The sequence below is a fragment of the Pelobates fuscus genome, chromosome 12, assembly GCF_036172605.1.
Source record: "Pelobates fuscus isolate aPelFus1 chromosome 12, aPelFus1.pri, whole genome shotgun sequence".
Classification (NCBI taxonomy): domain Eukaryota; kingdom Metazoa; phylum Chordata; class Amphibia; order Anura; family Pelobatidae; genus Pelobates; species Pelobates fuscus.
Window position 1 is genome coordinate 49076058 of NC_086328.1, and position 23348 is coordinate 49099405.

The 23348-nt window shown below is 41.2% G+C and overlaps 1 protein-coding gene across 1 annotated transcript in view; it reads left to right on the forward strand.

Annotated features, from left to right (window-relative positions):
* FTO (FTO alpha-ketoglutarate dependent dioxygenase) overlaps window positions 1–22811 on the forward strand; it is a 291304-nt gene extending 268493 nt beyond the window's left edge. The window contains exon 9 of the mRNA XM_063437686.1: window positions 22201–22811. Coding sequence (XP_063293756.1) covers window positions 22201–22345 — 145 coding nt within the window. The 3' untranslated portion in view covers window positions 22346–22811. The remainder of the gene's footprint in view (window positions 1–22200) is intronic.
* Window positions 22812–23348: the final 537 nt, after the last annotated feature.

The following is a 23348-nucleotide window of genomic DNA, read 5'->3' on the forward strand; positions in this document are numbered from 1 at the left end:
TAAGCTATAATGCCTCTTATGAGGCCTGGTAAAATGGAACATGGTTGCGACTGTATATCAAAATGAATGACTGGTGAAATATTAGGCTTCTCTTAAATTATTTTTTTTATTTGTCTTTTAATTTGTATTATTTTTAAGCATGTGCTAGCTTGTATTTTCTGCAGTACACTGAAATAAACAGAAAAAAATATATAAAAATACAAATGTAGTAATGTGAAAGGACATTTGTTCTTTATAATAAAATGACAAATGTTCTGTTTGTAAATATATGTCCGACCAATATTTATAGTGCAGCCAGTGATCATTTTCGGATGAGTGGAACGAATCAATAAAGTGACTAAAGGATTCTCAAGGGCCTTTGATTTGTAGTGTGCTGCAGGCCTCGATGATTTAGGAAGGGTTAATAAAACATTGGTATATTGTCATCAAAAGGTTTCACTTCTATGTTTTTACGAAAGTTTAGCATCACAGGGGTTAATCCAACACAGTGATAGCCAAGAGAGACTAACAGAAATAGAGCAAAGGAATACGAACAATAATTACTTTGTCTATCTAATTACCAGCAACAAACAAGACACGCAGGGAAAACAACAAACTTCTTGACAGCATCAATCCCAGGACGCCAACTGCTTATTACATTTTGTCTAAGGAATGGTGCGTGCCATGCTTTTGATTATTGCAACTGTGCCACAGATCAACTGAGCAATTAACGGAGCTGACAATTGGAGAAAGCTTATTTAAAGAGTACGGACCCACAGAGAGACAATTGTTTTATTTCTGAACATTTGTGTCTCTCTCCGCAACTCTTCATTTAAACTCTCTTACATTTGCTATTTTTGTAATATAGTTCCATATTTTACCCAAGTAGTGCTTGAATGTAATGCTGTTATTATATACTGATACATTATTTCTTTACTTTCTTCAAAAACACAATAAAAAAAAAAAAGGGTTTATTTATTTATTTTCTGGTGCAGTCATTAACATATCTATTATACTTACATTTTGACAGGAAAGATTTGCATTGGGCTTAAATAAATAAATAGAAACATAGAATGTGACGGCAGATAAGTACCAGTCGGCCCATCTAGTCTGCCCAATTTTCTAAATACTTTCAATACTTCCTGGCCTTATCTTAAAGCCAGGCTAGCCTTATGTCTATGCCTCGCATGTTTAAACTCCTTCACTGTGTTAACCTCTACCACTTCAGCTGGAAGGCTATTCCATGCATCCACTTCCCTCTCCTGGTATTATTTTTAAACCTTTGCCCCTCTAATTTAAGACTATGTCCTCTTGTTGTGGTAGTTTTTCTTCTTTTAAATATAGTCTCCCCCGTTACTGTGTTGATTCCCTTTATGTATTTAAATGTTTCTATCAAATCCCTCCTGTCTCGTCTTTCCTCCAAGCTATACATGCTAGGTTCCTTTAACCTTTCCTTGTAAGTTTTATCCTGTAATCCATGAACCAGTTTAGTAGCCCTTCTCTGAACTCTCTCTAAAGTATCAATATCCTCCTGGAGATACGGTCTCCAGTACCGCATACAATACTCCAAGTGAGGTCTCACCCATCTGTACCCATCTGTACAATGGCATGAGCACTTCCCTCTTTCTACTGCTAATACCTCTCCCTATACAACCAAGCATTCTGCTGGCATTTCCTGCTGCTCTATTACAGTGTCTGCCTACTTTTAAGTCATCTGAAATAATTACCCCTAATTCCCTTTCCTCAGGCGTTGAGGTTAGGACTCCATCAAATATTCTGTACTCTGCCCTTGGGTTTTTATGTCCAAGATGCATTATCTTGCACTTATCCACATTAAAGGTCAGCTGACACAACTCTGGCAATTTTTCTAGTTTACCTAAATAATTTGCCATTTAGCTTATCCCTCCTGGAACAACCATGTTACATATCTCCGTATCATCAGCAAAAAGGCATACCTTACCATCAAGACCTTCTGCAATATCACTAATAAAAATATTAAAGAGAATGGGTCCAAGTACAGATCACCGAGTTACCCCACTGGTGACAAGACCATGCTTCGAATATACTCCATTGACTACAACCCTCAGTTACTGCCTTACCCAATCAATATTGGAATCCAAACTTAAAGATTTTAGTTTATTGATAATTCCCAGATTTTACTATTAACATGACGTAAAGTCATGATTTTATTAAAGACATGGAGGCGAGTATTACGCATATCTCTTTCTTTATTGCTCTCAGCAGCAAAGATAGAGAAATATAAATATATCAAAATGAAAGAAAAAACTGTATAGGCACACAGGCAACCAATCACATAACAGAGGAAGTGACAAAGGCCTGTGTCTCCCACAATCCCCCTCTTTCTTACGAACCGAAGACCAGGAAACATGAACGTCATCACACACCGGTAAGAACAGGAAACAGCAACAAACTGAACTTCAAGCTACAAAAGAGAGAGAAATATGGTAAAATCCAAACTCCAAACTGAAACTCACCAAATAAAATTAGTCAGGAGCAGTCTAGGAACTCAAACCTAGAATATAGAAAATGACCATTAGTACCAAACCATAGAAACTTGAAACCTCATCAGTAAATATACACAATAAATATATATAATAAACAGACTGGATTGCAGCATACCTGAAAGTCCAACAGCATCTCATCCCAAAACCCAACACCGGGAGGGTGGGTGGGAATAATACTCGCCTCCGTGTCTTTAATAAAATCATGACTTTAATAGTAAAATCTGGAAATTTTATTAAAGACACGGAGGCTCCTATTGTGCAAGTTCAAAGCTGAGCCACCATATGAAATGCAATGTGATCAATCGGCCTGAAGTAGAAAATCACTAAACTGGATTCTTGCCACCGGACAACAGCCCGTAAGGTATCCTCCAAACGACAACTGCCCTCCGAGGTCTTGGACATCATACCTCCATGTACCAAGTGGGATGTAACAAATGACATGTCGATACCGGCCAACAAGGCAGTCATAAAACCCATCGCGCCAATGTAGGAGTGGACACCGGTAGGTGGGGAGCGTAGAAGGAAAAGAACAAAGTGCACGGTCCGGAGAACGTAGTGGCTGCGTAACCTCCAGGTAAGTCTTCAGACACTCCACCGGCCATAGTGTCAAAAACGTCCTGAACGTAGTATAAAAATTCCAGCTCCAGGTGGCCTAGCAAGGTGAATCCTCTACATAGATGACCTACGAAGGTCATGTCGACTGAAAAAACTCCCGAAAGGAGTCACGTCATCCGGTGTAGAAGGCCTTGGTCCACTAAGAGTGTTACCATTCGGTCTAGAAGGGCTCTGAACGCTTGGGATCAAACCTGGGCAAACTATCGCCATTCTCAGTAATCGAGGGAACCATGGGTGCGACCTCCGCAGAGTAGCAATCAACACCAACGCAACCTAGTGCTGGGCCAATTGCAAGAGCCTGCGAGCAACCAAATCGAACGGAGGGAAGGCATACATCCAAGTATCCGGTCAATCCTGAATGAATGAGTCAATCGCTACAGTCCATAGGTACCATCCTCCAGCCGTAAAACTTCGGCAACTAGGTGTTAAGGCAAGATGCCAACAGATCCACCTCGAACAGCTTCCACAACCGTTCCAAACCTGGAAAAACGCTGAAGCATGTAAGCGTCAGTCTCCAGAATCTCTTGAATAATCGTGAATTCCAATCGGCCCTAGAAGTGTCCAGGCCTGGAATGTGTTCTGCTGTCACCGGGACGTTGTGAAGACAAAATTGCCAAAGGTCCTATGCCACGATTAGCCACGTGCGCGGCTTCATGCCCCCTAGATGGTTGATGGAACTCATCGCTGACATATAGTCCACCCAGAGGATAACGCAGCTGTTCGCGTGACTGGGGCAACATGGCGAAAAGCAAAAAGGCTCCCGCCAAGAGTTACATGCAGTCGATGTGCAACATCTTCTCAAACTCGGACCACTTGTCTCTGGAAGAGAAGGTTCATGGCTCCTGCTGATCCAGGCCTCCCTATGAGCCAAGACATTGGATCAATCTCTTTCTGGAGCCATCGTCCAACTTCCGCCTTGCCACATAAGAGTGACCTGGACAGAGAGAGGAATCCTTCTGACATGAAGGGGTCGAAAGTAAGGCAGTCCTAGAGATGTAGCCTGGATGGAAGTCGTAGGCAAGTCGGGTACCCTCATTAAACGCCTGATCGGCAGGTCCACTGCTCTAAGAGTCCATATCACTATTTGCGTCATGGCTTTCATCCTGGAGCTAGGGAGGAACAGGCACTGCCTGATATAATTACACTGTGAAACCCAAGAAACTTCACCACCTGGAGGGATACAGAAACTGACTTCCCATGTGCTTAGAAAAAACAAAAAACCCAAATCTGAAGCACCGTAATCGGCTAGTTGACATGCAACCGTAAGTGGTTCCCTGACATGTACCAGGGACATGACCAGGATGTAGTCTAGGTAGATATTCAGACGGATACCCCTAGTACCCCTTGGTGGGACCCCCAGAAACCGATGAGAGACCGAACAGTAGCCATTGAAAACTTTGAACGTTTCCTTCTCCAGGCAAAGAAACAGAGAAAAAATCCTTGGATTCCTTGTTTATAGGAACTGTGACGCGATGGTCCTTCAGTTCCAGATTGGCCAACCAATCTGACGCCCGGAGATGATCCCGGAGGCAGTGGATACCCATCATATGGAAGTGTTGGTACCAAGGGAAAAACAGAGAGAGGTCAGGGAAGGAGCGCGGAGTGAAACCCTCCTCCCCGCTAAGGTACCAAGATTAGGCTGATCTGAAGCTCGGTAATCGCACGTCAACTCTTGGATCGCCCCTAACGCGAGCAGATCGCAGGTCTCTGTGGAGAGCAACAATTCCTGTCCCCCTGACAGGCAAGTGCTATGGGGACAAAAATGCTGAACAGGTTAGGATAGAAAAAACTCTAGACGGTAGCCCCGCACCGCTCTGAGAGACCATGAGCCTATAGTCAAGGCAGCCCATCCGTAATAAAAATCTGGGCCAAACCTGCCCACAATGAGTATCCACCAGAAGGGCATCCGCCCGACGTGTTTCCACGAGAGTGGTAGGGATTTAATGTTTTCCCCCTTGATGTGGAGGAGTGTGGAGGCTAGGGTTCATGGAAATCCCGTAAAGGGAGGAGAAGGAGCCTTGACATGTTCGGAATGAGTCCATGAAATCACAGCCAGACGTGCGGCTCCTGTCACGCCCGGCCTCACCAAACTTTGGAGAAAAAATCCATTCCAATTTTCCTGGGGTTTATCAATAGCTGTGAATGTCTCCCAGTAGGACCCCAGTTCCTTAACAAAATTCTGCTCCCGAACAGCAGCCCTTCAGCTGAGGGACCGGTTCGGAGATGGCCATATTTACCAATTGGGGCCAACCTTCAAAAGAATCGCCTTCTGTCGTTCGGCCATAGAAATAATGGCACTAGTGCCAATAGTTGATGCACCTGGCCGTTCAGAGTCCCCGCCGTAGCGGAATCAAGTAGTACATACACCTTGTACAAGAAAGGGGGTGGGGGCCCCAGCGTGTCCATAAGTAAAACTGAAATTCTCCAGGGAGAAGTCAGATCTATTGCGGTTACCAACCTGATTCGTTTAAGAACTGGGGATTACCCCGAGGGCCCAAAAGGGGTCGGACCCCTAACACCCGCCCGAGCGGGAGTACCTGAACGGGGGCAGTAGCCCCAGTAAGGGTCGCCATGGTGGGGGAACCATCCTACCATAACCTCAGAAATAACTGGGAAAGCGAAGACGACTCCGTTCCCAGGGCTGAGGTAAAAAAGCTCCTTGGCATGGAATATGCTATATTGGAGATTAGTAAGGCCTGACAAACTTCCCAGAGGTCACAGTCTCCCCAGTTGCACCTGAGGAAAATCATCAGAATGGCCCTCAGGCCCATCACCCTCAGCCTGCAGAGCAAGATGGGTTAACATGTAAAAGATGAAAAGTAATGTCTATTTTACAAAGCAGACTTGTAAGCCTGTAATAACCCATATAGGTCTAAAGGAGAATATTTTAAGAAATTTAAACAAATAAAATAAACAGTCAGAAATACATTGTAAGATCAGATCTCTCTTGCAAGTAAAGTTAACTTTGCAAAATAAAACCCCATGTGATCTGGACACACATATGCATTTTACTATATTACTTATAGATGGCAAAGCATAAACTCACAAAGAGGGTGATAGGAGCATGAGAAAAAATATGAAATGCATTCTATGCACAACAAGAAAAAATAAATAAGTATGTACCTAGCAGGACAGGGTTGAGTAACCCACAGGAGAGAAAAAGGTTAATAGGCATACAAATAATAACAACACAGAATACCTGAACGGTGGTTTGCCCAGGAAAAGACTCAGAGGCTGGCAGGGTGAGGAGGAGGAGGGCCGGGTAAGGGGAGAGGGAACCCTGCAAGCTCGCGGTAAAATCGCGGCAAAAAACTCCGGTCCAAGATGGCCACCACACGACGTATGGAGGAGCACCTCATGGAGAGCAAACAGCAGGGAAGGTCATGTGCACACTTCCCATGCGGCCGACCCATCTGCATCAGGGAGCCACGGCTGAAATGAGCGGAGGCTCGCAAGTGCCTGCCCGACCGCAAACCCACATGGCCACCCATGACCCGAGGAGAGGGGCAGGGGAGGGGAAAAACGGCAGGGAAAAGGCTTGACCGGTCGGGAGGGGAGAATCCCAGCGGGGCACACCACACAGGCATAGGATAGGGCAACAAGTTAAGTAAAAGCCCCAAACAGCACAGTAAAATATATGCAATAAAATATATAATAAATATACAATAGCCAGCATAGCAGAGCAAGTGAGTACTTATCTGGTCTGAGAGCAGCAAAGAAAGAGGGGGATTGTGGGAGACACAGGCCTTTTATAGTCACTTCCTCTGTTATGTGATTGGTTGCCTGTGTGCCTATACATTTTTTTCTTTCATTTTGATATATTTATATTTCTCTATCTTTGCTGCTGAGAGTAATAAAGAAAGAGATATGCATAATAGGAGCCTCTGTGTCTTTAATAAAATCCTTTTATGTGCAACAGTGTCAAAAAACGTACTGAAATCTAGGTAAGCAATGTCTACTGCACCACCTTGATCTATTATTTTAGTTAACCAATTTAGAAAATCAATAAGATTAGTTTGGCATCATCTCCCTGAGGTAAACCCATATTGTCTCTGATCTTGAAATCCATGTGATTTTAGATGTTCAACAATCCTATCCTTTAACACGGTTTCCATTACTTTCCCCACTACTGAAGTAAGACTTACTTATAGTTGCCTGACTCCTCCGTACTACCTTTCTTGTGAATGGGCACAACATTCGCCATATACACACACACTGACACAGAAATACACAGATATACACACCTTGGCACACTTTGGCACATACAAACACAGATACACACACTTTAAAACATAGATACACACACCTTGACACACAGATACATACACACACACACACACACAGATACACAGTGTATGTATCAGTGTGTGTATCTGTGTGCCACTATGTGCCAGTGTGTGTATCTGTGTGTCAGATTGGCACATACAACACAGATACACACACCTTGATACACAAACACATACAAACACAGATACACACACCTTGACACACATATACGTACACACACACACAGATACACACTGTGTATTCTTGTGCAACTATATGCCAGTGTGTGTGTATTTGTGTGACAGATATCCACACACACACACAAATACACACACTGGCACATTTAAAATATATATATATTTTCCTGGGAGGGGGAGGGAGGGTTCCACTATATTGACACACTATGTCAAAGGGTTCCACAGGAAAAAAATATTGGGAACCCCATGATTAGATTTTAGGCGATCCTTCACATACAGGGCAACCCCTCCCCCTTTCTTGCCTTCCCTGTCTTTTCTATATAAACAGTACCATGGTATTGCTATGTCCCAGTCATTTTTCTCATTATACCATGTCTCAGTAACAGCAACTAAATCTACACTATCAGTTGCCATTATTGCCACAAGTTCATGGATCTTGTTCCCTAAACTGCGAGCATTTGTAGACATGACTCTAAGCTAATCATTTTTTAACACACTTGCTACAGGCACCTTCTATCCTTGTTTTGGGGGACAATTGGATTGATGTTTTGTCACCCTTTGCCCCCCCCCCCCTCCCCTCCTAGTTTAAATACATCATAGCAACACCTCTGAACTGCTCACTGAGAATATTTGTTCCCTTTTGAGAAAGATGCAAACCATCTTTATTTGTACAGTTTATTTCCATTCCAAACAGATCTACCATGAGAAATGAAGCAAAATCCTTGTAAAAGAGGGAAAAGGTAAATAATATAGAGAAACATATGCACTGAGCACTTCTTAAGAGTTAGTCAAATTAGGTCTTTTAACATTTTGCATAATGTTAGATATATAATAAAAGAAAATGAAAACAATTATTTAGTTTTTGTTAATTGAGTATTCAATTTCCAACTAAAATGCTAACAAATGTTGGCATTATAGCCTGCAAGAATATGGCATCAACAGTAAGAGGCTGCAAGAGGTGCATTTGCATCCCATCCATTGCAAGTATTCTGTACCCTCTATACCCTACCATTGCATACTTTTAATGTCCTCCCTACCTAATATCGATAAGTCTCTGCACCACTATCTCCTTTTCCCTTGCCTACACAAAATTTTTTCTTACCCCTGCCAGCATTCTGTAGCAGCCCAATGAACTGTCACTAATCACGTGTGTGACTTTCAGTGTTTCTATCAGAGGAAGCTGATTGGTGCCCTTGTGGCACATGCCACACATGCGCCCAAGATCCAACAATGCACTTGATTGGGCTGTGACTCGTAAAAAGGATGATGCAGTGTGACAAATGCAGAATAAGTGAAAATTATTGGGGAGAAATTGGCCCGGCATTGGACACTATTTTAAAAGACTATATACAGGCAAAAAACAGGAGGGGTGGAGACCTAGAGAGATATGCACATTAAAACATTTAAAGTAGAATAAATAAAATATAGCTGGGATAACGTTTTAAGTGAACATAGTAGTCACAGTGGCACATTTGCAGAGGGAAGTACTTTGCATGAAGCATATATTTTAGGCAACCTTGCAGCGTCTTGTATGTTTTCTAGCTCACCACATCTGGCACCATACAGTAAAAAAAAATCAAGAATTTGTTTCATTGTTCCATGTGCGGTGCATTATTACACCCTTTAAAGTAAAAGTGTTATTTATCAATCAGCATCAGCCATTGGTAAAATACACATCTGTATTTTTAAAATAAATTACATGGTTTGCGTCTTAACCTTCTTCTTTGCTCATCAGCAGGGCCGGCGCTACCTGTTAGGCGGACTAGGCAGCCGCCTAGGGCGCCCCTTGGGAAGGGGCGCCCCGTGGGAAGGGGCGCCGCCAGGAGCGCCGGCCCCCCTCATGCTGCAGCTGCCCGAGCGCTCTGTAGAGAGCCTCAGGCGGCTGCAGCTTTGCCCGGGCTGGTGCGTCCATGAGGGCGTACCGCCCGGGCGCAGCCAGAGGAGAGGGGCTGACAGGAGGGAAGCCCTCAGCGCTCCCTCCTGTCACTCCCTCACTGTAGCGTGGCCGAGCCCTGTATGGTCCGCGGGTACAGGGAGCATCTGTCTCCTGTACCCGGCCGGACTAACAGGAAGTGCACACTGAGAAAGAGAGTGAGTGGGGAGGGAGGGAGGGGGGAGAAAGAGAGTGAGGGGGGAGAAAGAGAGTGAGTGGGGAGGGAGGGAGTGAGTGGGGAGAAAGAGAGTGAGTGGGGAGGGAGGGAGTGAGGGGGGAGAAAGAGAGTGAGTGGGGAGTGAGGGAGGGAGGGGGGAGAAAGAGAGTGAGTGGGGAGAGAGGGAGGGGGGAGAAAGAGAGTGAGGGGGGAGAAAGAGAGTGAGTGGGGAGGGAGTGAGGGGGAGAAAGAGAGTGAGTGGGGAGGGAGGGAGGGAGGGGGGAGAAAGAGAGTGAGTGGGGAGGAAGGGAGGGGGGAGAAAGAGAGTGAGTGGGGAGGGAGGGAGGGGGGAGAGAGAGAGTGAGTGGGGAGGGAGGGAGGGGGGAGAAAGAGAGTGAGTGGGGAGGGAGGGAGGGGGGAGAAAGAGAGTGAGTGGGGAGGGAGGGAGGGGGGAGAAAGAGAGGGAGGGGGGAGAAAGGGAGGGAGGGGGGAGAAAGAGAGGGAGGGGGGAGAAAGGGAGGGAGGGGGGAGAAAGGGAGGGAGGGGGGAGAAAGAGAGTGAGGGGGGAGAAAGGGAGGGAGGGGGGAGAAAGAGAGTGAGGGGGGAGAAAGGGAGGGAGGGGGGAGAAAGAGAGTGAGGGGGGAGAAAGGGAGGGAGGGGGGAGAAAGAGAGTGAGGGGGGAGAAAGGGAGGGAGGGGGGAGAAAGAGAGTGAGGGGGGAGAAAGAGAGGGGGAGAGAGTGAGGGGGGAGAAAGAGAGTGAGGAGGGAGGGAGGGGGGAGAAAGAGAGTGAGGAGGGAGGGAGGGGGGAGAAAGAGAGTGAGGAGGGAGGGAGGGGGGAGAAAGAGAGTGAGGAGGGAGGGGGGAGAAAGAGAGGGAGGAGGGAGGGAGGGGGGAGAAAGAGAGTGAGGAGGGAGGGAGGGGGGAGAAAGAGAGTGAGGAGGGAGGGAGGGGGGAGAAAGAGAGTGAGGAGGGAGGGAGGGGGGAGAAAGAGAGTGAGGAGGGAGGGAGGGGGGAGAAAGAGAGTGAGGAGGGAGGGAGGGGGGAGAAAGAGAGTGAGGAGGGAGGGAGGGGGGAGAAAGAGAGTGAGTGGGGAGAGAGGGGGGAGAAAGAGAGTGAGTGGGGAGGGAGGGAGGGGGGAGGGGGGGAGAAAGAGAGTGAGTGGGGAGGGAGGGGGGGGAGAAAGAGAGTGAGTGGGGAGGGAGGGGGGGGAGAAAGAGAGTGAGTGGGGAGGGAGGGGGGGGGAGAAAGAGAGTGAGTGGGGAGGGAGGGGGGGGAGAAAGAGAGTGAGTGGGGAGGGAGGGGGGGGAGAAAGAGAGTGACTGGGAGGGAGGGAGGGAGGGGGAGAAAGAGAGTGACAAGGGGGGAGAGAGTGACAAGGGGGGAAAGAGTGACAAGGGGGGGAAAGAGTGACAAGGGGGGGAAAGAGTGACAAGGGAGGGAGGGTGAGAAAGAGATTGACATCCATCACACACAATCATGCAACCCTTACACACACAGAAACACACAATGCATTCCTTACACACACTCAATGCACCTCTTACAGACGCACACACTGCATCCCGTACATACACAGAAACACACCTTGCAGCCCTTACACATACAAACACAGATTCACACAATGCATTCCTTACACACATATCAGGACATCCCCTACACACTCCACCCCCTGTGAACAAACTCATTGGTGGAACATGAAGGTGGACCCTGAGCTGTGTAAAGGGCCCCCAAAAAAGGGAGCTGCTTCCCGTTCTCCCAGAACATTGATTTTTGTGACCACAGTTACAAACAGCCTCCAGGGAGCCTGTTCTACACCAGACCAGTGGAGCCAGACTGCAGCTAGAGCCCATCATCATCCTCATCTGGTTGTAAGTAGGCAATCTAGTATATTATTCGTGGCACTAATCTCTAATTTACCTCACATTAAAGAAACAATATAGTCCCCAGAACCACTGCAGCTTAATGTAGTGGTTCTGGTGTCTATAGCCTGTCCTGCAGGCCTTTTAATGTAAACACGGTGGCACTGCAGCACTGGCGTTAGTTAACATGGCAGAGCATATGGGTGGGGCATTGTGATGTCACATGGGGGGGGCGGCAAACTTTGCTCATCAGGGGTTTTCCTTTGTGGGTATTCTAACAGAATATTTTACAAATAATATTGCCATTTTTTTTTACATGATACTAAATGCCTGATTTTCACACAAAACATAAAACAAATACTGTCCTCCCATGTTTTTCCATCTAAATTGATGGTTATTTTTCACTGCATATATAGCTGTTTGCAGCAACCCATACATTTCAAACAATATAGATTTTTTTTTCTTCTAACTCTAATTTATCCATCTTGTGTTTTTATTGTTCCTACAGTTTAGATACTGCTGTAAAATTAATGCATGAGCTAAAACACCCTAGCTGCTATTTTAGTTTTGTTGTTTATTCTCAGTCTTATCTCTCATTTTTCTATTCATTTGTTAGCAAAGACAGTAAATTTCCTCTAAACTGACAAAATTTAGTTGTACCAAACTGAGTCCTATGTTGATAAATTAATGTTGGCTACAAATTTGTCATGCAGTGAATAAACTCTTTAATGTGCATATTAAAACAAGCATAAAGCTAATGGTACTTTAAATCTTCTCAGAAATCCCTTTTCTGCATCTTATTTATGCTGTTATGCTGCATATATAATATTCAATGTGATATTAAGACTTCTGAAGAAGACAATTACACTGTTAATTAAGAAGGAAATTGTAGCCAACTAAACTTGTAAGCTTTAATTTCTACCAGACCAAGAATCACAAATAACGTTAATATAAAGAAAATATGCAACTTTTCTACAGCCAAGATGTGATCACTAAGCACATTTTATTGAAGATTACATTTTACTTCAAATAAGCATCTCTTAATTACGTTTCTTACTGCCAAGAATAGTGGTAACAGATTTTGAATCTATCCATGCTCTAGTCTCCTGTCTGTCTAACTTATCTTCAAAAGCAACAGTGCAATCAGGGTGCTTTTTAGAGCGTTAAATGCAGCCGGTTTAAATTTGTCATTGATGTCTTCTGGGGGTCTCCAGGTGTGTGTCAGACAGAGGGGAAAGGATCCCTGCAGGTAACTCTCAGACCTCCATGATTCTTTTCACTACACGAAGACTCCATTTGTATCCCACAGAGTCTTATACTGCTCAGCATTCATCTGAGATTTATACCAGGCCAAGAGCATGCAGCAACGTCAAGGTGGCAAAGAGAAATGGCCTGATTCTCTCTTGTGAGCACCCAAGGGACCACGTCCAAAGCTCTCTTCTTCTGCAGGTCATTGTTTCCAGAACAGACCTTCATTGTGCAAGAAACAAGTTAGGTGGAAGGACTATCTCCTAGCCTCTTGGGTATCCCACTGGAGCACAGTCAAAGGCAATGTACAGTGAAGTGGCTTCTTTTGCACATTGTACTTAGTACCGGTCATGATGCTTTTAGACAGAGTTATTGTCGATGTTATTGATTAGTTGATCTGATAAGCTGGAAGGGTCCCTGATGTGTTAAATGTCCTCTTTCCACTGTCCTGTAAGTGTGCAAGAAGCGTGGATGGCAACTCCCCATGGATGGCAATAATGCAGTTCTGACCATGATCAAATTGCAACATGCATGCCAATTCCAATTAAGCCATTGCTTCTCAAGTTTAACCCATTGCTTTCGCGTCAGCTGTTTGATCTCCGACATAATTCTTCAGTTCAATACTGAAGTTGTTGGGGTTTTTTTCCAAGCAATGAACTTGATGTGCAAATCATGTATGGATATTAAGGTAAAAATGGGAATACCATAACATTAAATAGAGAACAAATATCATGTCTTACATATTGTTATCTACTATGTAAGCTCGTTTGAGCAGGGTCCTCTTCAACCTATTGTTCCTGTAAGTTTATTTGTAACTGTCCTATTTATAGTTAAATCCCCCTCTCATAATATTGTAAAGCGCTACGGAATCTGTTGGCGCTATATAAATGGCAATAATAAATAATAAATAAATGTATAGTGTATTAGACTTCATGTGATTGCTGACAAACAATATACTGCACACCATTCCGAAAAGCATCTCACACATTATTAGCTTACACATAGTTTTTAAGTAAAGAGTTTATCCAGTCACTGAAGGGGTCACGCAGGATCCATCAGTCCAGTCCCAGCGACGAGATGCTCCACCCGAAGCATTTTATCAGTAATGGCTAATTTTGGGGGTCATTGAATTTCTAGAGTAGTTCAAATTGTGTATGAAATCCTCAATAGAGTGCTTATATTGGCTGAAAAGTAAGAAAGAGAAATATGTTCCATCATGTATTCCTGAATTATCATATATTAATTAAGGTACGTATAACATCACGAGTTTGTGAGTGGCCACTTGAGTTGTTTAATATTATGCACTAAAATGCACAGTATTGTACATTCTTTCCTTAATGTCATTGTGTAGATTTGATAAATAGTATCTCTTCATCAGTTACGATGGATTTAGTAAAATGTCTTAATATCTGATGAATTTATTTGGTTACATAAGATGTGGCGATGAATATATATCTGTAAAGCTTACCTGTGATTCTACGTGAGAATTATGATTTTTACTTCACCCTTTAAATTATCAGGAGAGGATTCTGAGTGCTTACTAATTCTGCTTTCTGTAGGTCAGGACATTTAAGTGTGCCAGATAGAATGTCGAATGCATACGCTGCCAGGGTAATATCAGTTAACTAATCTTGGCCATTCTGGCCATATTTCTTGATCTTACACAAGGAGTACATGAATTTCACATACTGTTGGGCAGAACTTTCAAGACCTGCCCTATAGAATGAAGAAGATATCTGTCCCAAACATTTAAAAATTTAATGCTATTAACCCCTAAACAATGCGTGATGGTATGATTCTGTCATGCAGTATTTTTACCAACAGGGACCATTTTCCTGCTAGTAACAGGAAACCAAGGTATCATTTGATACCTGGGGCTACTGTCTGTCAGCTCAGGCCAGACTGACCAATGCTCTCTTTGCAGCACTACATACAGATATTTAAATGGGGTTTAAAAAAAAAAAAAAATCATTGCTACAAGGGTTATTTTTCACATTGCATTGTGGGTCCACAGAATAACAGATGAGACATTTTCTTTCCTGATATATAAGGTAAAATAAGATTAGATTAAGGTTCATTTTTTTTTTTTTTTTTTTTTAACAGTTCTGTGCAATACATATAGGTTACTGAATGCTGGAATCTTTTCTTAGATCTTTCATTTAGGACAACATGAAATATAAATGCACACTAGCTGAACAGAGTATGTGAGGCACCATGCTCTGTAGAAACATATTCTTTGTATTGTCCATCTCCAAAAACAAAGACAGCTTTGTGATTGGTCTGCAAGCGAGGTTACTTCAGCTAGCTTTGAAACTATATACACTATTGTGAGTTGCAGCTTTGTTTTGTGGGCAGCATTGGAACTGTATACCTCTCCACTACATCCCCCAAAAACCTTTGTAGGATCATCCATGAGGTCAACACACTGGACGCACACTTTTCTCCACTCAGCTCAGGTGTGAGTCTTCTGCTAGTTTCAGATGACACGACCATGTGAATTGGGTCATGGGTCACCCACACAGAATTACTCAACTTTTTAACCTTTTGTCCATTCTCCGGTGACATGGAAAGTGCCTTTAGTGTAACTTAGAGGAATAAATTACACAAATACATTAGTAGCAAACAAAATGGGTGGTTAAATATATATACATATTTTTATTTTTTTAAATTGTGTTGGATTAAAAGATTTGTTAAAAACTCATCCATTCTCTGATTGCCCTAAAGTTAAATATGTACAATTCCTTTTTCCCAGAAATTCTGTTTAATGTTGCGTACAGTTTATTTGTGCCAAATAATCCACAGCAATTAAAAAGTAACCTTTGAGACCCCAAATATCACTTTAGAAAAAAAAGATGCTCTAGAAATGTTTACTACCCCACTTTTTGTTATTACATTGAGAAGTGGGTCATGTGAAATCTTGGCGTTTCCAGATCAATGTTCAAAGCATTACAGTAAAACCTATTGATTAAAAACAGGAGGTATAATGTTGGTCATTTAGAATGAGGAGTGAGGCAATGGTGGGGAATAATTTATCCTCTGACTTCACATTAACCTTTTATTGACTCGCTTGCAGACTCATAATTAACACGCACTTTAGCTAAAGTAGTTTTTTTTTCCTTTCAGAATGACCAATGCCCACTAATGCAGCTTTGACACCTCTAAAATAACTATAGGATAGATTATATCCTCTGTTTTGCAAGTTACAGAATTACTTCACAAAGCTAAGGAAGGGTTCCTGCTCATTCAAATAGCATGTCGTTTTTATTTTCAGTTTGGGGATGTTTGCTGGTACCCAGAAAATACCAGGTTTTATCACCACTAATATTTTATTCCAGATGTATCTAGTCCTTTATTACATAACCAGCTATGACTGACATGAGATGTCAATATGAAGGCTTGCTGGCAATTTACTTGCATGTTTTCTGAGCTATCCAAAAGACATGGCCATGCCTCCCTCCTGTCCCAAAATTATGTGAGCTTCAGAAGGGAGAGATGTTATCTGTATTTATCAAAAACAAACCATCACAAACCATCACCAAAAACAGTTCTTAAAAAAATAAGTAAGTGGTACTAGCCAAGGATAAATAAGCACGTTGAAATTTGCCCCCTGCATGTGTGTTTATGTTTAACATTGAAACATGCAGGCTCACCCGGTTACTCATTGCTTGCCACTCAATGTTTCCTTCAGTGGAGACCTGTCCTGGACCACTGCCAGAAGCGGTTACTGATTGGCTGAAATGCACACTGCTCACGTCGCATACCCACCAGTCTCAGTAGATGTAGAGTGACATGAAGATGTAATGACAAATATCAGCCATTTCACTGCAACAACACAAATAAATCTAAACATTTAAGTAAAAGTTATGCAATCATGTAAAAGGGAACATTTGTTCACAGAGTGGAGAGAGGTTTTAAAATGTAATTAACCAATGACCAAGGAACTTCAACATGTATTAACTTCAGGCTGTAGTGTTTGGAATTAATGGCAAGTTCATACAAATGCTAAGACTAACAAATTGCAAATGTGAAGTCTTCTCATATTTTCACTATTGATATTTGGGCAACTTGCATGTATTCAGCTTGGTTTAATCTTCTGGGTTAAAATCTGTTTTACTTCTTAATTCCCGATTAGGTTTTTCTGCTTTACCAACTTTTACATACAAAAATAGTTTTTCGATATTTTTTACCCCTCTTTCTAAAAATGGTGCTTTCATACAGTGCAGGCCTTCCAACCATCCCAATTTAGACTGGACAGTTACTATTTTCAGGTCCTGTCCAGACTTTGTTCCCTGCTGTCCCTCTATTGGGGACATTAGAGAACTGTCCCCAACAAGTACAGCGTAAGCTCAATATTAAATGCATTAACACAATGTTCAGGACAAGTCCCCATGGAGAGCCCTCAGTGAGCCAGCCTCTGAGATTGACAGGCAGCTTGGCATGCATTCATGCCAGGGTTACCTGCCCCTTACCCCCCCCCCTTTGGCATCCCAATTTTCGGACTGCTAGAGTCCTGCGGTATGATACATGGCAACGTTCAATAGAAAAGTACCTGTAATTTTAATATGCTGGTTATAACTTGAATCTCTATGGAATTTTTAGTGCGCATGTCATAACAAAAAGCATAGTTTAAAAAGTGCACAGAAGGAGCACCAAGAAGCCTTTGTTCAGAGTGTCCCCAGGATTGGCCTTAGGCCTTCAGGCACATTGTGTGAATTTAGGAATGATATACCCCTAGTGTCCACCATCCATCATCATTTATTGTTAGTTGTAAAAGCTACCTATGACATGCAAAAATCTCCCACAGACACACTTAGTTAAGATTATATAATTGTGACTTTCAATGTCATATGAAGACTTTATTTGTGCAATAGTGGTGCATGTGTTGTGTCTAATATCATTGTTAATCCATTTACACAGTGAATGTGTTTCACTGTGTATGCAGTGTCAATGTGTATCAGAGTTTGCACTGTAACTGAATGTCTGTGTGCTTGAATGTATACAATGTCAGTATGTATATGCCAGTGTTCCTGTATGCACCTGTTAAATGTTAATATATTTGCATGTCAGTTTTCCTGTGTGTGTGTGAGTAACTCCCTGCTAGATCTCAAGTACAGTTTTTGTTTTATTATTTTATTATTCTCAATCAAAGGAACATGCTGGCCCCCTTCATGCTATACTATAGCAGGAGCATGTAGCTTTCTCTGAGGCTGACCACTCGGTCAGATGTGTTGGGTGATTTTTTTTTCCAAGAGAAAGTGAATACATCAGAGTTTAGTTTGAAATTGAAAACTATATGTAGTGTAATCACTGGAGAATTTGGTAAATTTAGATAGTAAGCGCTGCAGACAGGGTTCTTAAAAAACTGTGTATTAGTGTGGATCTGTTTGAAAAACTGTTCTGTTGAGAATTTTTCAGAAATACTGCGATTGAGGAAACTTAATTGTATAACATACGTCATACGTCCTTTTATCACAGAACTAATAATAAGTTCTGGTAAGACTAATAATGGTCAAAGTGTTGTTAAAAATGTATCGGAATGGTGGGATAGAGATTGATTCAACATCGTTAACCACTTATTGACGGCCATAAATATTAAACAATAGAGTCTAATGTACCTTAAAATTGGATGCTTGAAGCAGGCCCACTTATAGTAGTCAATTGGCAATCTAGGCAGGGGTTGTCTTGCAAACTAAAATTAACTAATAAAAATAAAAACAACAAATATAGGGCCTGTATTTTTAATTTCAAAATATATTATTCATATATAGAAGGGGCCCTCTCAGACTCTTTTAGTTGAGGAGGTAAACAGGTAATGTTTTTTTTTTTTTTCCTTTTATGCAAGGTTAGGACCTGACCCACCATTTCCTTGTTCCCCTCTTGACCTCCAGGTAGAGAAGTGAATCTGTGAGGTGAAGTTAGTGCTAAATACCTTGTACAGTGTTTGCTTGCTTACGGAAGTACTTTAGGAGTTAACTGCATTTCCCTGCAGGCTTATTTTTATAAAAGTTCAGATTTCAAGAGAAATCAGCGCTTTTATAAATCCCCATAGTACTATCTACTGGCTGTCAAGCAGACAGCCCGAAGGGTTTCCAGGCTCACTGACGTTAAACTGCGGTTTAAAGTGGAAGGTAGTGCTTCTTATACATAATCATTGGTTTCAATGCACCTCTATGAGAAGCACTGCCTCTATATTTGAAAAAAAATATATATTTTTTTTTTTTTACCCCTCCTTGGAGTCTGAGGGTTCTGCACAGTATCTTCAATGTTCCGAGAATTGCACTCTTGGAGACAGCAAGCTCAGATTTCCTACCTGTAATCTGTTGAAGGCACTCCCCCAACTTGGGAGTCACAACTACTGCCTTCACTTTCCACATCCTTTCTAGCGCAAATTCAGTCCTTGGTATTTGTCCATCTTCTCATGTTCCTTCTTCCTGATATTGTAGTCACTGGGTATTGCCACATTCACCACGACTGCAGTCTTCCGTTCTTTGTCTACCACCACAATGCAAGGTTGATTAGCCAGTACTTGCTTGTCTGTCTGGATCAGGAAGTCCCACATATATATTTAATTTAAAATAATTTGAATTGTACTGTTCCTTTCAAGTAATGAAGTATATAAATAATATATACATAGTATTACACAGTATATATATAATGCATTTAATGGGTGAATATATTAGAGTATAGTTGCAAGTTCAGTGTATATAGAGTGTAATCATTTAATGATTTGTATAATTTTGAAGGTGCAGGCAGAACTCTCATAAACTCTATATTGGTGTAGGTCTGTCTGTTTTTTTTTTTTGTTTTTTTTTTTATCTTTCTTCCCATTTTAACCATCCCTGTGGAATTTGTTGGTGCTAAATAAAAAACATATTACTCTATTTCCACTATCTCAAGCATATGCTGCAAAACTCCAGGAAATGGATACAAGAGAAAGGGTTAACAGGCTCTTAATCTCCCCCAAAAGTCTATACCCATTGCAGCATCTCAACACAATCGCTATGATATTTATGCCAGCAGGCGCACCAGCGATTACCAACTCCCTGTCCCTTTAATCCCTTTGTTTTAAATAACTAATGAGAAACATTTAAACTCATTACTCTTCCTGCGGGGGCCTGCAGGTCGGCTAATCTTATTATTTATGAAGTGATGTGCTCTGTGATAGTACTTAGTGCATGTTAACAGATGCTATTATCTCAGGCTGAATCGTGAGCGCATGAGATATATGAGAATGTTATATGGTGATTCCAAGGAAGATGCGTTATGTACGATGGGCTGAGTGTACAGAACTACAGGGAGGCAATAAAGCAAGCTGCGACATGGGCTAAGGAGGTGCCAAAAGACATGTTACAAGTCCATTTATAAATCCCCGGGGACGGCAACCATTAAGAAGAATTCATTTTTTACGTTGTGTTAGAAGGTTGTTCCTTAATTTTATGGCTTTTGTTTTCCTTTGAGTTTTTTTTTTTCCTTTTTAATAGATTGTGATATGTGATCCAGAAATGTTTCATTAACTGATTATATTGGTACTAATCATATCCATGGCTGATTGCAGATTAAACTGAAGGAATGATTGATATATACGTGATGCCATGTATAATATTTTAGGAATTCTATTTTGATTGCATGTAGTATTGCATTAGGAAGAATTAATTCATAGGTCTTTACTGAATCAATTTTCATTGGGGGGGGGTTTTGGTCTGGTTTCAGTTTTGCTCTGATGCGACTAAATGGAGATTCGATGGAATATTACTGTTGATGCTATATATTTATACATTGGGTATTATGTATTTTATGGTGGCATTCTTCCAAATAAGTCAGGTTTAGTTGGAGTTATATATTAGGTTATATTTTCAAAGGAAGTGTATTGTATCTAAAGTATTCTGTAATAGATTCTTTGTAAGTAAATTGTCTGCACCAGTACAACAGATCATAATATATCGCCACGTAAAGATTCTAGCAACATATTTCACTCAGACCATTGCTATTCCCTGAATATGACAGGGACCAAGCATGGCAATTAAAATAATGAATACAATTTAGCAAAAGGGAGCCATACTTCATTCTACAAGCTATTTGGATAATTATATGTTTGGATTCAAAATAGGATCAAGCAAATGTTAAAAGATGTAAAATTTCACAAGAATGTAGGACAGTGTTTTAATGTATTTGTTAATTCTTAAATTCTGTATATATATTTGGATAAATATATGTTCCGATCATAAGGAAAAATATATGCAGAAAATCTCCAAGCAATAAACCCTTGTTCAGCTAAGAGTTTTTGAAAGCCAAGTTTTCATTTGTTTTTGTTCTTTGACCAAACCATCGACCCAGGATTTTGAAAAGTAAAGATTGTTATCGTCTGTATTGCAATAGACAGTATGAACTATGGAGTCTCTCCCGTAGGCATGCAACAGGTATAAACATGAGGACCTAAGCGAGTGTGTATATGTTCCCTGGTCTGTCCAAAAATTTTATTTTATGGTGCAAATAGGTTAAATATATTTTTTTCATCATAGTAATAAGATGACTTTTATGGGAGTCTGTCATAATTACATGACAGAGGACCACTGTTCTCGGCAAATATGTAACCCATACATTGCCATAGCAGAATTGAGTTTTGTGTAGTTAATAAAAATGTAATTCTTATCTGCATTACTTTCCCAAGCTTTTTTTTTCCATGTATATTTTGTTTATTTCATGCATTCTGCACGTTTCACATGTTTTCATGCTTTAGCTATCATTATTTTTTATATGGTTTTTGATAATACATTTGAAAACTTGGGGGAAAAACATGGATATTAAAAAGTTGTAATAAAATACTTGCCCAACATCCAGTCATATGTTGACTGCAAGCATGCCTCTGCAGAACTACAAGTATCATTACCAAGTTTCCTCTGTACTTCGCCTATGTTCTACCGCATACCACTTGGACTGGCAACCAAGAGCAAAAGGCATTCAAAAACGACTTACACTGAATTGTTCCAAATGTCTGTACATCTACCCTTTTCCCCAATCCTCATAGTAAATATCAGTTTAGCACTTTATTAGTCATCTATAAATCTACAAGCCTTTCTGTTACCAAATTATGTAGGTGAAATTATCTGGAGCTCAAAATATTGTGCATTAAAAAAACACTTAAACCTTCCTTTTGCAGAATTCAGGATGTAAATCATTACTAGGTTTGATTATTAAATCAGAGTATTATTTTTGTAAAAAAAAATTAGATCCAGTTCCTCTTTTTAGATAACGACCATTCATTATGATCTAGGTATGTTCCGCACCTTATATTAATCTCGAATGTTTCCAATTTTGACATACTCTATTATTTTACTATATTTTTTTGTATTTGCTATTTTCCTTTGAATAGTCATGCATGTAACTATGTGTACCTCTCACAATCTATATATTTTGTTTTTGAAGGTGCTGCTGCAAATTAGCAAAGACTTTGCCTCGGGATGAAGCACCAGTATGTCGCCCACACTGGACAGACGAGGACACTTCCATGCCTCTACCATTTGACCTCAGTAGCATAATTTCAAAACTAGAAAGCCTGATGGAAGACTAAGTAAGCGTCATTTTTGGTGCAAGCATAAGAGTCACAGCAACTCTTTTGAAGTCATGCAAATGCTTTTGGATTTTAATCTTGCTCCCTATCCGAATAGAAGGGAAATCTTCAGTGAGAAAGTCACTTTGCAAACTCAGAATAAACAATCTGCCAACATAAGTGGTCTCCTGAAAAAAAATTTGTGCTAGATGTACTAAACCGTGCTAAGCCGTAAGGTTCCCTTTGGTTCATTCAAATGAAGGTGCCTTCAGGCTTATAACACTATTCTGAGAACTTCCAAAAAAAGAAGTGCACAGTGCTATAGTAAAACCATTAAGCATTTTCCCTTCTCTTCTCTTACCGGGGTCCCAAGGGCCTTTCTGTCAATGAAGGGTTTAAGGTGATATGAAGGAATGCGGTTTTAAACAGCATAACAACTCCAGCCTGGTTTGTGGAGGAAGCAAACAATAAATTACACCTTTACAGATCTTATTTTTCCATTTCTTACAGTACTCAAATTCAGCATTAGACAATTCAGCTGTGACGGGTGCAGGTGGAGGGAGTAAGGGACAACTGCAAGGGTCCAAAGGTAGAGTGATCAGGGATAAACTGTAAGACGTGAATTCTCAAGGGAAGCTTTATGAATTATTGTAAACAGATTTGGAGCTGGATTCTATCACCAGAGATAAGTTTATCACTGCAAACTGGATAACAATAGCTCTATTGCCTTTTGAGAAGCCCTTCCTACTCAATGACTTTTTTTTTTTCATTTATTGTGTATTGTGTACTCTCAATTGTGTGTGCTTTTTATTTTTAAAAGTAAATGTGCTGTATACAACTTTGTGAATAGTCAACTCTTTGTATAAAATGCCACTTTTACATTTTTTTAGACTAGAAACATCACATTGTACATTTGACTTAATATTATCAATATTATTAGAAATTATTCAGCTCCAACAGATTCTGCAGTGCTTTACAATTATAAAATGGGGAAATATGACAAAAACATTTTTTACATACAGAC